Raw genomic sequence first — 16251 nt, forward strand, 5'->3', positions numbered from 1 at the left:
CAAAATGTATGGGAAGCTGACTACAAAATATTTGCCATTTTAAACATTGGGGTTCTAAACTTCAAGAATAAATGTTGCCTAGTTTAGGCAACTGAAAGCTTGTTTAGGAGAGCACACTTATTAAACAAATCTGGCACAACTGCATTTTTTTTTAAAAAACAAAAATGACATTTATAATGTACAAACAAGCAGGTCAGACCAACAAGACAAATGATAGACAGAATTGATCTCATCACAGATTAAATTTAAATGATAACACTGGCATGTTTTGCTGCCATTAGGTAGCTAAGTCTGTATTCTATGGATAAATGTTGAAAACCAAAATCAGAAAGCAAGACTAAGTTACAAATATTATTTACATCATTGAAACCTAGTAAGAGGATACGAGCAGTTTTAGGCACTTTTAAAACATATTCTGAAAATGCTTCTATCATTTTATTAGAAGTCACTAACCTTTCTGAATCATGTAGTGCAATATTTGTTCAATCAATGATGCTACAATATTGGCATCCTGTACAATGGGCATATATGTTTTTTCTGAGGAAAAGGTCTCAATCATCCTCAAAGGCACAGTAACGTTCAAACTTTCATTGTCACAGTTCTTCAGTAACCTATGAAACAAAAATAAGTCTGATCCTTGAAGAATTTAAAATAATCAAATATTATTTTTGAAAGTATGTGATTTGATCCACCAGAAACAAGAGTAGGCCACTTGACCCATTTTGCCATTCATTGCAGTCACAACTGATTTGCATCCTAACTCCACATACTCACCTTCATTCTATGTCCATAACTATCTTTGGTTGACAGAAAATTACCACACATTCTCAAGTTGCAAATACAGCATCAACTTCAATTTATCAGAGGTCTGAACCTCTAAACTACCATCTGCATTTCAAAGTATTTCCTGAAAGCTTTAACTTATAGACAATGCCTTCGCATCCTAGGTTTTGAAACAGCTCAAGTCATCCTACTGTACCTTATTAATTTCCCTCAATACCCCAAAAAGCCAGGATCAGATCCTCACAATTCTCAATTCTAGGGAATACAACACTAATTTGTGTAACCTTTTCGTGTGGCTCAAATAATTCTTGGTCTAAATTTACCCTGAAGTTACCTACCAAACCAAAGCACTGCTCTAAGTTAGAAAGACAACTGACGGTGGTTTAAGCAGTGGGTCATTATGCCTCAGGCAAGGTCAACAAGGCAGGACCTTCATGGTGATTTCAGCCAAATGTGGAATTGAACCCACTCTGTTCACGTTACTCTGCAAATGCAAACTAGCCATCCGACCAACTGAGCTTTACCCTGCATTTGCTCAAGGCTGATATATCACTTAGGTGTATTTCCTAGAACTGATCATAAAGTGCAGATGATCTAACTAGGGCTTCGTAAGAATTTGCAGGAATTGCTCCCCAATATTGAATTCCATTTCATTCCCATTATTGTCTGTAATAATGTAGCTGTATTTTAATCAGACTGGTGCAACATGCCATATGGTCTTGACCTACACGCAAAACTAAGGGCCTGCGTTTCAATTATAGAGTTATTGCTCTGAAAATGGCCATGATTGAATAGTCTGGTGGCTAGAAGAGTGTCTGAATGTAAACTGTTGAGCAGTTAAAATTTATCAGCTGTACTAATACACAGCACTTAAGACAAAAGTCAACCGTGCCTCTTTGTCAAAAAATTGAGAGCTTCCAGCTTGCTGCTGTGAACCAACTTAGTTCTTTTCATGTTATTAAGTTATTAAATGAATAATCTTTTAAAAAGGAGCCACTTTTTATCAAAGTTAAATTACATACAAGTCCAACAATTCCCTTGAGCTCTAAAACCTTGTGAATCAAGTTCTGTAATTTTGGAGTACGGTAATTTGTTCTGCTCGTTACCTCTGAGCATATAGAGTACATCCCCCTGTATTTTGTAAAAGTACTTCACTATCTCTGCACAATAGTTGCATTTATATACCGGTTTCATGGATCTTTCTGTACAAAGAGTTTTGTAATTTCTGTACTTAAGGCTGAATGAAGAGGCACTGTACTGTTTGTTCATTTTTACTTAACTCACTCCAATTTTGTGAAATGAAATCCCAGAGCAAGTGGTCAGGGATAGAAAAGGTGGAGAGAGATATGGGCCAAATGCAGGTCAGTTTAGGAAACCCAGTCAGCATGGACAAATTGGGCCAAAGGGTCTGTTTCCATGCTGTATGATTCCATGACCAAGCATCAGCAAGTCCCTTCAAACTAGTGATTAGGTCTTTCAACTAGAATAATATGCATTTTACTAAGAATTCTATCGAATATGGGATTTTAATACCTTCACAGCTAACAGAGGGTGGCAAGTCTCAAAATAACAAATGATATCCAACAGCATATATATCTTCAATCTCTTATCACCAAGAAAATGCTTCAAGAGGTAATGCATATTATAGGCACACATTACCTGAATAGAAACCCATTAATTTTTATGATAGGACATGAAGGAATGTTGCTATGAGGGCACTACTTACAGGGTGTCAGTCACCTGTTAAAGTGACAACCATTCTAAAAGCACGGGAGGCTGAGGAGAAAATATGAAAAGCAATATGACATTCAGATCACTAAGATTGCCTTGCTTTCAATATGTTCAAGACTGATCATAATCTTCGATACCTTTGATACCAGCCCATAACCATAGCCACTGCTAATCAAACTATCAATCTCCATCTTAAACATGCTGAAGGACTGAGCTTACACACAGCCCTGTAGTACAGAATGGCACAAAGTTCACAACACGTCTGTCAAGCATGACTTTTTTTTTAAACATGCTTGCTTCCTCTCTGATCAGCTAAATATTTCAACATTCTCAATCATCCAATCTTCAATTACAGATTCTTGAAATATACCTACCCTCAAAAAAAAATAGGCTTAATCACCTTCAATTTCAGAGTTTTTCTCCATCACCTTTTTCAATAGCGGGGATAACTTTCTGACTCAAAAAGAACAGACCCCATTCAAAATAACTCTGAAGATAACTACAGCAATTGGCAAGTTCTCATCTACTTCCATTAAGAGACTGGAACAAAAGCTATCTGGCCCAGAAGATGCGTCCGTCCTCAGTAATATTATTTTTACCTTCTTATTAAATGACATTAACAATAATAATCGCCAATAATGGTCACTTATTCTCAACTTTCTAAAACTTTGTCAAAAGATTTATAGCAGCTAAGAAATGAGTAATGAGCAGTTAATTTGACGAAAGTAATGTTTTTTTCCAAAGGGGACTGATTTGCAGCTTTGAAAAAAGTTCAAGACATCAACAACCCATCAATTCAAGGTCTAATTTTCAAAGGTGAAACTGGACAACAATGTTTAAATGGGCTGCTCAAACTATGGATATTTTTATCTTATCACCTTGCATTCATATTGTAGAAGGTATGAGGAAACTAGAGAAGCAGTCCTTTCATTTTCACATTAAGTTTTTATTCAGCCCCAGAATGCAAGTGTCACTGGCTGGGCCAGTATTTATTGACCTTGCTGAACTGCCTTTGGTGGTGAGGCTGTTTCCTGAACCACTGCAGTCATGGAATAAAGGTACATTCTGTGCGGTTAAGGCAGCTCCAGGATTTGCAAACAGAGACAATGAAGCAGTAGCAATATATGGCAGGACAATGCTTGGTGTGGAAGAGAATGCACAGGAACCGATCTTCACGTGCAGTACAGCCCTTGTCCTTCTAGGTAGTAGGCATCAATAGTTTGGAAGGTGCTGTCAAAGGAGTCTTGGTAAGTTGCTTCTGTGCATCTTGTAGATGGATATACAGTAGAAATAGTGTATTCTATGTTGAAGGTTTTGGACAGGGTGGCAACCAAGTGGGCTGCTCTATCCTTGATGGTGTCAATCTTTTTCAGTGTTTTAAGAGGTGCACTCATCCAGGCAAGTGTAGAGTACTCCATCACATTCCTTCCTTGCACCTTGTAAATGGTGGACAGGCTGTAGAGATGAGGAATGGAATTATTCCTCATGGAATGCTCAGCTTCTGATCTGCTCTCATCACCACATATGGCTGGTCCAGTTCAGTTTCTGGTTAATTCCATCCCGCGAAGTTGATCATGGGAGATTCAGTGATGCTAATGCCGTTCAATATCCAAGAGCTTTGATTAGATTCTCTCTTGTTGGAGATGACCAATTCATGCCACCGAAGTGCCAGGCATGTTCTTTGCCATTATTCAGCCTAAGCTGGACAGCTGTCGAGGTCTGGCTGCACAAGGACAGATTAAGTATCAGAGAAGCTGTAAATGTTGCTGAACATCATTTGTGTAAACAGTAAACATCCTAACTTCTCACTTTACAATAGAGGGAAAGTCATTAATGAAGCAGCTGAAGATGGATGCTGAGGAAATTGCACCTGTGGTGATGCCCTTCAGCTGAAATGGTGGACTACCAAAGATCGTGTTAGGTATGGCACAACCACCAGACAACATTCAGCAGATTCCAACTCATTTTGGATTTGCACAGGCTCCTTGATACTGCTTTCGGTCAAATGTTGCCTTGGTGTCAAGGTTAGTATTTTCATCATCTCTGGAGTGCTGCTCTTTTGTCCACATTTGGATCTGGCTGTAGTAAGGTCAAGAGCTGAGTAGTTCATGCAGAAACCAATCTGAAGTTAAGTGAAAATATGGCATTGGCTTCCAGCATTTTGCTGGTCAAATACTATGAACAGTTCACATCCCCATTTTTAAAACACAGATGAGAGGCAGAGAAGGTAAAACAAAAAAAAACTGCACAAAACAACATCAGAAGTTAGCAAATCCTTTATAGATAATAAGGCTAAATGAGCAGTATATCATGTATTTTTTTCAATACTCAATTCTTAACACGTCTCCATCATGAGCAAGGGCAGCACATTGTTAAAGATCATGGAGAACCACCTCCTTGGGTCACTATCATTGATACAATGTGATACTAACAGCTGTCAAGGGGGGAGATCCAGGATGTTGACCGAGCAATACAGCAGAGGCATAAATTGGTTTCATAACAGCATAAAATGCAGGAACAGAATTTGGTTATTCAGCCCAACTGGTCTGCTTCACTCTTCAATCATGATGGATGGTGCAGCTCCAATAATAAGAAGCTAGACACCATCCAAGACAAAAGAGCTTGCTTAATTGACATCAAATCCACAGCATCCACTCCCTCCACCACTGACACTCAATAGCAACAGTATGTACTATCTACAAGATGCACTGCAGAATTCAAAGATCCTCAGACACCACCTTCCAAACCCATGACCACTTCCATCTTGTAGGACAAGGGCAGTAGATTCATGAGAATGCCACCAGTTGCAACCCACTCACGACCCTTACTTGGAAATGTATCATCTTCACTGCTGCTGGCTCAAAGTCTTGGAACTCCTTTCCCAAGGGCATTGTGGGCCAACCAACAGGACATGGACTATAGCAGTTCAAGAAGGCAGCTCACCATCACCGAGGCAATCAATCAACGCTAGCCAGTGACACCCACAGTGCATGCGTAAGTTTAAAAACAAAGGTGGTTTCAGTCATTGCAGTTCAACACATTATTGAAATCAGACCATCAACTTGTCAAAATTGTGCAGTCAATGAGGACACCTGGGCTCCCAAATATGAAACTGCATTGGGCTCAATCTTCTACTGGGTCCATTAGTCAAGACTTGTAGATACACCGTCGGGTAATAGGCAATTGGCGCTGAACCATGGGCCGTGGCACGCCTCATCAAAAGCCTCATCCAAGCAACAGATGCATTAAGGTCATAGGACACTTGCGTCTTTGGACAGCAGCATATTGGACGAAGCAGTACTTTTCAAAAATGCCCTCTGCTCACCTCAAATGGGGATGGACCTAAGAAGTGCTTGAAAATTAGGATGTCTTTCCTTCTCCTAGCTGGGGAACCAGAGACAACAAGATGGTCCAAAAAGGTGATCACCACCATTGCAGCCAAAGAAAAATAAACCTATACTTTGCAACTTGGAACACTGACAGATATTACAGTCATACAATACAGAAACAGACTCATTTGTCCACTTGTCTATGCTGACTTAAACTAAACTAGCCCATAATCTCCAAGACTAACCTGCTGGAACAAAGCACTGCATTCTTATTTCATGAGCTTTCAAGACTCCAAAATGACATTACCACGATCAGTTGAGCCCAGTCTTCATTAGGAGATACAGCTGAAGGAAAAGGAAGGAGATAACCTTCAAGGCAGTAGAGATCACAGGTTTGGCTTGTACTACTGAAATCCCCATAATGTAGGTGAACATGGTGCTGCTCTAATAATGCAAAATCAAATTACTGATAGTACCCTATAATATTAGTAGTCTGATGACACTAAGTTTTGACCACAGAAACAAAGATGAGGAAAGCCTAAAAACACGAGGAAAGACATTCCCAAAACATAGACTACGATGCCCTATCCCTAACAACATTACTCAGTGGGATCAATAAAAACTTGACAACGAGTCATTACTATAAAATAAAGAATAAGGGATTTGGCCCACCAGGTCGGCTGTTGCAAATGAGATTATGGCTGATATTATGATTCCTACCTACATTTTCCTAACTTATTCCCATAACCCATGATTCCCTTACAGATTATAAGTCCGTCCACCTCAGCCTTGAAAATACTTAATGACTCAGTCTCGAATGCCCTCTGTAGCAACAAGTTCCAGCTTTTTAACCCTCAAAAGGAGAAAATGTCTCATCACTGTCCTAATTTCGCAACCTCTTACTCTCAAGGTTATGCTCTCTGGTCTGCAATGCCTCCATGAGGAGAAACAACCTCTTAGCATTTACCCTGTCAAGCACCTAAAAATCCTGCACATTTCAATAAGATCTCCCCTCATTCTTCTAAACGCCAACCTACGCAACTTCTTCACATAACAGAGTGCCTACTTACCGAGGTTCAATCCTGTGAAGCTTCTCTAGACTGCTCTAATGCCAGTAGATCTATTCTGAGATAAAAGATGACTAAAACTGTTCATAGTATTTTAGTACTTTTTATATTTTTAACAAAACCACCCTATTTTTATACTCCATTCCCTTTGAATGGAAGAGGAACATTGCATTTGCCTTCTGTTGCCTGCTGAACCTGTATGGCTAGCTTATTGTGATTCTCCATTTAATTAGTATTCGGTTCTTATCTATTCTTTCTGCCAAATGATACAACGTCAATTTTCCCATATTATATTCCTTTATTTTTTGCATTGCAACAAAACACCTGGTATAGGGAGGTACTTCAAATTTAAAAGGTGGATTTTTTTTTTCAAATTTCAAAGTCTAAGGCAATGCAGCAACTTATACTGGTTCTAGAAATAGCTGACAAACACTGAAGGGGAAGCAACTCCAGCAAGCAGAGTTGTATCGTGAAGTTCCTGTCCTCACAGGATTAGTATTTCATTGATTCCCCTGCCAAAGGGTGCTAATCACGGAGTGCAACAATGACAAGTGCAAACTTGCCAGTACAGCAGAACTATGAAATTACTGTAATGTGGATATAAAACTTCATAACACATTGATATAAAATCCCTTAGTCTGCCATTTTAAACTGTAACTTTTCTAGTTAAAGTTGCAAATGGCAGAAAAAAATTAACTTAGACTGGTTTCCATAGAAGTATCCCATTTTTATAAACAACTCTAGTTCCTTCAAGTTCTTAATTCCAATGCCATTCATATCACACATCAGACTGAGTATGCCATAAAAAAAGCTTACCTGCAACACAAACCCAATAAACATTTTATTTGATACAAACATGTGTCTTTGTTACAATCAGCTAACTGCTGCACATATTGAGCACTATGCTTCACCAAATTTTGACACATCCATGTCTGAAACACAAAAGGGAAACTCAAGTTAATTTAGATCTTGCAAAGAATCGAGAGAAAAAGATCAGTCTTATTGTGATATTTAACACTCAATTTCCATTACAATGTCAGTCTCAGGTTCATTCAATTCAGCAAACACAAAAGGTGTTTGCAAGTTCATCAGATCTACAGACAGGGAAACCAATAAGGCTACTGAACAAGAAAGGAGATAAATCATGTCATAAATCAATTCATGTTCTTCCCATTGCCAGCACAGTTTCCACTGACTAACAGTTATCAAAGGAGAAACATGCATTCTTGAAAAAGATTCTTCAATAAATTAAGAGAATATCAATTTACAACAAGGTTCCCACACTTAGTGACCCAAAAGTGCTGCATTCCTTCTGGTTTAGAATAGTTTTATTGTGTTTAAACTGTCGATCAAAAGCAAACGCCGATTATTCGATGTAGTAATTCCACTACAACAGTTATATTGTTGCTCCTTGAAGTTTCACTGGGACAGTCAGAAAGCAGGATGCGATAGCCACATACTGACAGGTAAAACAACTGATGTAGCACTCGCATTTTGACTGGGAATCAAGGCCTGCTGTGAACATTTTGTTTGCAATGGTAAAGTTCTTCTCTTACCAATCTATCCAAATCTTCATTTTGTTTGTAAAAAAATAGGAGTTTTCTTATTAAAACAGTCAAATTATGCCCATCACTGATAGAAAAATTTCCTCCTGCTTGGGCGAAGGAGACATAATCATCAAATTCACTTCGCTGAATCATATGCTGCAAAGAAAATCAAACAAATCAAAATTGAACTTTCTAGAACAGTTGAGATTATTAGTTACTTGGTATTGTTTGTGCATCAAATCATTATTCAAAATATTTCCTTATTTCCAACAACCACATTTCATACCCTAACAGTTACAATCCTTCCTTAAAATGGGCTTCCACATGTATAAAACCCAATGAAAATAATTTAACACTTTAATACTATAGAGAGTGCGTGGAAAAGGGAGAGGCACAGAGACTGGCAGGCAGACAGAGAGACTGGGTGAAGGGGGGGGGGGGCAATCCCGACAGCAGAGCAGGGGGCGCGATTGGGCACACTGCTAGAAGGGGGGGGGGGGGTGCGATTGGGCACACGTCAAGATGGAGGGGGGCACACAGTGGCAGAGCGACTGGGCACACATTTATTTTTTAAAACAGAACTCAGTGACCTTGAATTCTGGTAAATGGCCAATTAGTTAAAGCCTGAACCATTTTCTCTTTGTACGAATATTTCTGAATATTTCCAGCATTTTTACTTTTTTATTTCAGATATCCAGCATCCACAGAGTTTTGTTACTCTGCCATCCATACGCAAGTTAAACACTAGCTTTAAGAGCATAATGTTACAGTAATGCTTCAACTGAAATATTGTAACTGAATTAAGTACTTTTTCTTGCCTGTCACACACACAAATTTAAAGTACCTCTTAAGAGCATCAAACACTCAAACCAGCCCTTCATTAATTTCAAGCTTACTCAAATACTCTTATTTTATTGAATTTCTGCAACTTACTTGTTGTTTCCTGTCCCTATATCCCCTTAGGAAGGACTGAATAATAACTGTGTTCTTTTGCCGTCGTCTTTCTTCCTGAAGTGAAAAAATAAAAAGTTTCACAAGCGTGTCTGACAAGTTTTGTTACTTTACATTTCCTCAATATTCAGTTCTTCAACAGATTTAGCTTCATTGTTGTAAGCAGGACCACAAGATGACATTGAAGCATTGTTGTCCCGTCTCAATAGCCAGCAAATCTTTTAGAATGAATGAATGAATGAAACATCAGCACACATATGTACATTTACGTGTCGGTTAAAACTGGAAAACACACATATCCATTCTCCTTTCAGCTGTTGGGTGTGGGCATGAGTGCACTTTGAGCTTTGTATCCTTCAGAAACTCTCAGTTTTAGCTCATTTGCTCTTTCTAGCTCCTGCTTGGCTAAAACAAAACCTGTACCTTCCATTAGCACTCACTGACGCTGCAGCACATGCACTCGAACGTCACTTGGAATGCACAGTAATGCTCATCTCCAAGAAACACACTAGGAAACCTGGGTGGGTGAGTGGGATGGACAGAGATGCATCTTACATTATCTTTGGAGACTGAAGTAAAAACTTGTGAACTTATCCACTATGGCAGAAGTAGTAAAGAAGCATACCACTTAAACGGAGAGAGACTGCAGAACCCAGAGGTACAGACAAATCTAGTATACTGGCAGGTGAATCCCAAAAATCCAAAATGTTTTATGCAGCACCTTGTCAAACACTTTCTGGAAGTCTATATACAGGGTGACCCTCGTATCCGTGAAACCATTTTCCGCAGCCCAAACATATTCTTGGGAGCTTTTCAGGACCAGGAACCAGGAGGCTGCTGGGAAGGTAAATTTCCCATTTAAATGAATGGGTTTGTGACTATCCTTGGTTTTGGGCTTCTGCAGTAGGTCTTGGAACGTATTCCCCATGGGTATGGGGTGGGGGGCTACTGTTTACGACATCTACTGGAACCCCATTATCCAGCTTGCTGGTTACATCCTCAAAGAACTCCAGCATGTTTGTCAAGCACGACTTGTCTCTCAAAAACAGTTCTGACCCTCAGATGGGTTTAAGGTGAGATGGGAAAGATTTAAAAGGGACCTAAGAGGCAACATTATCACGCAGAGCACAGTCCGCGTTTGGAATGAGCTGCCAGTGGCTGGTACAATTACAACATTTAAAAGGCATCTGGATGAGTACATGAATAGGAAGGATTGAGGAATACAGGCCAAATGCTGGCAAACAAGACTAGATCAATTTAGAACATCTGGTCGGTGGAAGAAAGAATGTCTCATCTTCCTCCTCAGGACCCTTCCACCACGGCATCAACATAGAGTTGACTAGTTTCCAAATCTCCCCTCCTCCCATCTTATCCCTGATCCAACTCTCCAACTCAGCACCATCTTCTTGACCTGCCCATCTTCCTGCCTACCTATCCACTCCACCCTCACCAATTGACCTATCACAATTACTCTCCATCTACATCCACCTATCGCTTTCCCACCTATTTTCTGCCAGCCCCACCCCTCTTTCTCTCTCTGCCTCCTTCCCCTCCACACTTCCTGAAGAAGGGCTTATGCCCAAACCATCGAATTTCCTGCTCCTTGGACACTGTGTGCTTTTCCAGCGCCACAATTTTCAACTGACTCTCTAGCATCTGCGGTCCTCAATAATGTCTTAGATTACTTACACAGTGTGGAAGCAGGCCCTTCGACCCAACAAGTCCACACTGACTCGCCGAAGCACAACCCACCCAGATGCATTCCCCTATATTTACCTCTTCACCTAACACTACGAGCAATTTAGCATGGCCAATTCACCTGACCTGCACATTTTTGGACTGTGGGAGGAAACCGGAGGACCCAGAGGAAACCCACGCAGACATGGGGAGAATGTGCAAACTCCACACAGACAGACAGTCACCTGAGGCGGGAATTGAACCAGTGTCTCTGGCGCTGTGAAGCAGCAGTGCTAACCACTGTGCTGCCCACAATGTCATTAGGGAGGAAATTCTAGGATTTTGCTTTGGCAACACCGAAGGAATGGCAGAATATATGAGTCGGGGTGGAGAGTGGCTAGATGATGAAGTTACAGACAGTCATCCCCATTTAACTGTTACCCAAGCCCTCGGAGATGTTCATGATTATTAGTTTGGAAGGTAGTGCCCAATATCTGGAAATATGAATTTACTGATGACCATGAAACCATTGCTAATTGCTGGTAAAACCCAACTGATTCACTATTGTCCTTCAGCGAAGAAAACTGCCATCCTTACCTGATCTGGCCTACATGTGACTCCAGTACCAAAGTCAACGTGGATGACTCAACTGCTGTCTGAAATAGCTTAGCAAATCACTCAGTTGTATCAACTGCTACAAGGTCTCAAAGAAATGAAAATGGACAGAACTGCCACGAACCATGACACCAGAAGCAATGTCAAAAACAGGCCTGGTGACCTTGCAAAGTCCTTCTCACTAACGTCTGGGGGCTAGTGCCAAAATTGGGAGAGCTGACTACAGACTAGTCAAGCAGCAACCTGACACTGTCTGTACAGTATTATTCTGTGAGCATGAGATGTCCCAGACACCAGCATCACCATCCCCAGATACATCCTGCACCACGGGCAGGATAGACACAGCAGAGGTGGCAGCTCAGTGGTGTACAGTTGAGAGTGAGTTGCCCTCAACACTGACACCAGACTCCATGAGACTTCATGGCATCAAGTTAAACATTGGCATGGAAAACTCCTAAATGCAACATACCCCTGCTCCCTCAACTATGAATCAGTACTTAACCAGTGTTGAGCAACACTTGAAACAGAGGGTGGCATGGATGCAAAATGTACTCTGGGTGAGGGAATTTCAATGATTACCAAGACTGGCTCCGTTGAAGTACTACTGGCTGAGCTGATTGAATACTCGAGGACATTGCTCCTCGACTAGCTTTGCAACAGGTGGTAAGGGAACCAACAGAGAAAAACATATTTGACCTCATGCTCACCAATCTGCTTGCTACAAATGCATTTGTTCATGACAGTATGAGTAAGAGTGACCGCTGCATCGTCCTTGTGGAGACAGAGTCCCTTCTTCACAAGAATACACTCCATGTTGCATAGCACTGTCACCGTGCTAAATGGAATAGACTTCAAACAGACATAGCAAGCCAAGACGATGCAAGTGTTAGGTGCCATGGGACATCAACAGCAGCTGAACTGTACTCATCACAATCCACAACCACATGGCCCTGGATATCCCCCTCTCAACCAATATCAAGTCAGGGGATTAACCTGGTTCAATGGACTATGCAGGAGGGCACTGCGCTAACAGTACCTAAGAAATAAGGTTTCAACATGGTGAAGGCACCAAAGGGATTACATGCATCTAAACAGCATAAGCAGCAACTGATTGCAATAGTGTGAGATTCAGTGATCATAACACCATTGAATATCATGGGATGATACTTTAATTCCCATTTTAGATGTTTATGGCATAAGCATGTGTTACCTGCCATCTGTCAGCCATAGCTTGGATATTCTTCATGTCTTGCAGCATTTAGATATGGACTGCTTCAGTACCAGGAGTCACAAATGGTGCTGAATATGTGCAATCAGCAGTTATCCCCACTAGTTTTAAGATTTGTAACTCAGGTTGAGGTTCTTGATGTAGGTTTGCTCGCTGAACTGGACATTTTCAGATGTTTCACGACCATACGAGGTAACATCTTCAGTGAGCCTCTGGATGAAGCATCAACAATGCTTCGTCTGGAGCCACACTGAAGATGTTACCTAGTATGGTCATAAAACTCTGAAAATGAACCTTCCACCTCAGCGAGCAAACCTACATCCAGAATTATCCCCACATATGACCTGATGGAGGGAAAATCATTGCTGGAGCAGCTGAAGATGGTTGGGTCTCGGACACTATCCTGAGGAACTCCTACAATGATGCCCTGGAACTGAGCTAAGTAAGTGACCTCCAATTATAACTATTTTCTTATGCATCAGGTGTGAACCAGGTATGACTCCAACCAGCAGAGAGTATTCCCAATGATTCCAGATTTACGACTCCTTGATGCCACACTGTCAAATGTGGCCTTGACATCAAGGGCAGTCACTCTCACTTCACCACTGGAGTTCAGCTCTTTGTCCATGTTTGAACCAAGGCTACAACAAAGTCAGAAGCCAAGTGGTTCTAGTGGAAGCCCACCTGGGCATCAGTCATGAGCAGGTTATTGCTGAGCAGATGCTGCTTCATAGCACAACTGATGACACCTTCAGATGATCACGAGTAGACTGTGGCAGTAATTGGCTAGTTGGATTTGTGCTGCTTTTTGCATAGAGGATACACCAGGGCAATCTTCCACATTGTCAGTTAGATGCCTGTACTGTAACTGTACTGAAAGAACTTGGCTAGGGGAGCAGCCAGTTCTGCATCAAAAGTCTTCAGCACTATTGCCAGAATGTTGTCAGGGCCCATAGCCTTTACTAATGCCTCCAGTTGTTTCTGGATATGAGGAGTGAGTGAATCAAACTGATTGAAGTCTGTTTTCTATGATGTTGGGATCCTTTGGAGGAGGCCAAGATGGATCATACACTCAACTTCTAGCTGAAGATTGCTGCAAATGTTTCAGTGTTACCTTTTGCACTGATATGCTGGTCTTCCCCCATCACTGATGATGGAGATACTTACAGAATCACCTCCTCCAGCGAGTTGTTTAATTATCCACCACCATTTACTACTGGATGTGGCAAGACTGCAGAGCTTAGATTTCACCTATGGGTTGTGAAATTGCTTAGCTCCAACAATTGTTGCTAATGCTGTTTTGTAGCTTCACCAGATTGACAGTCCAGTTTTAGATACATCTGATCCTGGCATGCCTTCCTGCACTCTTTATTGATTCAGTGACAGTAATGCCATTGAATGTCTAGGGATGGTGGTTAGATCTTGTCTTGTTAGAGATGGTCATGGCCTGGACTTGTATAGCACAAATGTTAACTGCCACATGTTAGCCCAAACCTGAACACTGGCAATTTATTACTGCATTTGGACATTCAATGCCTCAGTATCTTAGAGGAGTAGTGAATGGCGCTGAGCATTGCACAATTACCAGAGAGCATCCCTATTTGTGACCTTAATATGGAGGGAAGTGTTATCCTTTAGCTTCAGAAGCTAAGAAAATCAGATGAGTAGTAAAAAGTACACTTATTCCAGCTATCTTTTTATTCCTTTAACAACTAAAGAATGTATCTATCACTCAGTCTTGAATACACTCAATAAGCCAAGGATTGTGAATGCTCAGAGGTGGATGCATTGCTGGAATTCCAAATATTTATCATCTTCTGAATGAAGGAATTTCTCATCTTAGTCCTAAATAGCTGGCACTTCACTCAGAATGTGATTCCTAGTTCTAGACTCTCCAACCAGGGAGAAACAGCTTCTCAGCATCTACCTGGTCAGTCATTTCAAAATATATATTTCAAGGTGATGACATTTTGATTCTTCAAATTCTCCAATAGAACGCTATTCTATTTCATCTCTCATAACAGAAAAGCCCTTTAACTCTAGGAATCAATCTACTGAGCTTTCACTATACCGCCTTTAAGACATACAGTATGTCCTTGCCTTATGTAGTATAGTACTTATATAGTACTCCAGATATAGCCTCAAACAAGCAAGTTGCAACAAAATTCCTCTTCTTGTTCAGTCGGAAATTCTGGCGGTTAAGGCTAATGTAACATTTTTATTCCTCCTGCGGATTAAGTTCCCAATTCACAAAGAGCCCCAAACAATGTATTTTCCAAGCCACATAGCCACACAGCCAGTGGGAAGTATCACGCATGCCTACACATAGCTTCCATTTCCAGGAGCTATTGCAGAGCACAGATGCTTTTCATTGCATGCTACAATGACTAAGTTCCATTTCTGCTCTATAAAACAATGTAATTACAAAGTCTATGAATTGCTTCAAAACCAGTTTTTAAACTCACCAAAAAGTGCCTTCCTATTGTGTACCTCTCTCTCCATTCAGTAACATTAAAGCACATATAAAACACCCAGATTAAGGGCATACAGGTTGAAACTGGCTTACAAAAGATGATGCAAAATGCTGTATATTTCTATGATCACCATTACAAACTTCCTCTTGGTCAGTACTAGTTAGCTTTACAGAAACAAGTACGGATCTCAATAGAACCTACATGTTCAGCTCCAGGAAGTTTAGTTTATACATACTGTAAAAAAACAGTTAATCTATTCAGCCGGACAGCATTCTACAATATCAAAACAGCTACAGAAAATTGCAACTGTTTATTGCTTTGTTAAAGCCACAGGTCACTTCAGTAAACCAAGGACAAACACTTTAATAGTGCCATAAAAAGGCATTTTATGATACTCAAGGCTATAGTCATTAACCTATTCATTTATTGGAAGCTAGTGTGTCTGGGTTTTTAAATCTATCACAACATTTGAATGGAATGCAAGACAAAAACAATAGGCACATACACAAAACCGAAAATGTATGTGTGTGTGCTCGTGAGAGAGAGCTAGAGCAGAAGAAAATATATCAGTGATTAAATAGAAGTCTAATGTCACTGCTAATCATTGATAGTTACTTTCCAAGTTTAGGTTCAAAGAAAAATTTCTCATGAAAGGCAGTGGACAGTCATTGCCATCACTCTCAAAGGTGAAAGCCGGGAGAGAAAAACATTAAACTAACTTTTGTCATGAGATCTGGATGACATACTTGAGAAATGAGATGGACGGTTGAAGACAGTGTTAGTTCAAGTTCTGAGAAGATGGGAGCCCACAGCAAATGCAAAAGAATGAAACGAGCCTGACAAATCTGC

The 16251-nt window shown here is 40.5% G+C and overlaps 1 protein-coding gene across 4 annotated transcripts in view; it reads right to left on the bottom strand.

Annotated features, from left to right (window-relative positions):
* Nucleotides 1-16251, bottom strand: part of ube3c (ubiquitin protein ligase E3C) — a 164558-nt gene that overhangs the window by 135594 nt on the left and 12713 nt on the right. For 3 of the 4 annotated variants that reach the window (XM_060825127.1, XM_060825126.1, XM_060825128.1), the window contains exons 4-7: nt 9391-9465; nt 8467-8613; nt 7727-7842; nt 454-611 (exon numbers count right to left, since the gene is read on the bottom strand). In XM_060825127.1, coding sequence (XP_060681110.1) covers nt 454-611; nt 7727-7842; nt 8467-8613; nt 9391-9465 — 496 coding nt within the window. Of the gene's footprint in view, nt 1-453; nt 612-7726; nt 7843-8466; nt 8614-9390; nt 9466-16251 lie in introns of those variants that run through there. The other variant, XM_060825129.1, reaches the window with a different exon arrangement.

Source organism: Hemiscyllium ocellatum, chromosome 5 (genome assembly GCF_020745735.1).
Source record: "Hemiscyllium ocellatum isolate sHemOce1 chromosome 5, sHemOce1.pat.X.cur, whole genome shotgun sequence".
NCBI classification, from domain to species: domain Eukaryota; kingdom Metazoa; phylum Chordata; class Chondrichthyes; order Orectolobiformes; family Hemiscylliidae; genus Hemiscyllium; species Hemiscyllium ocellatum.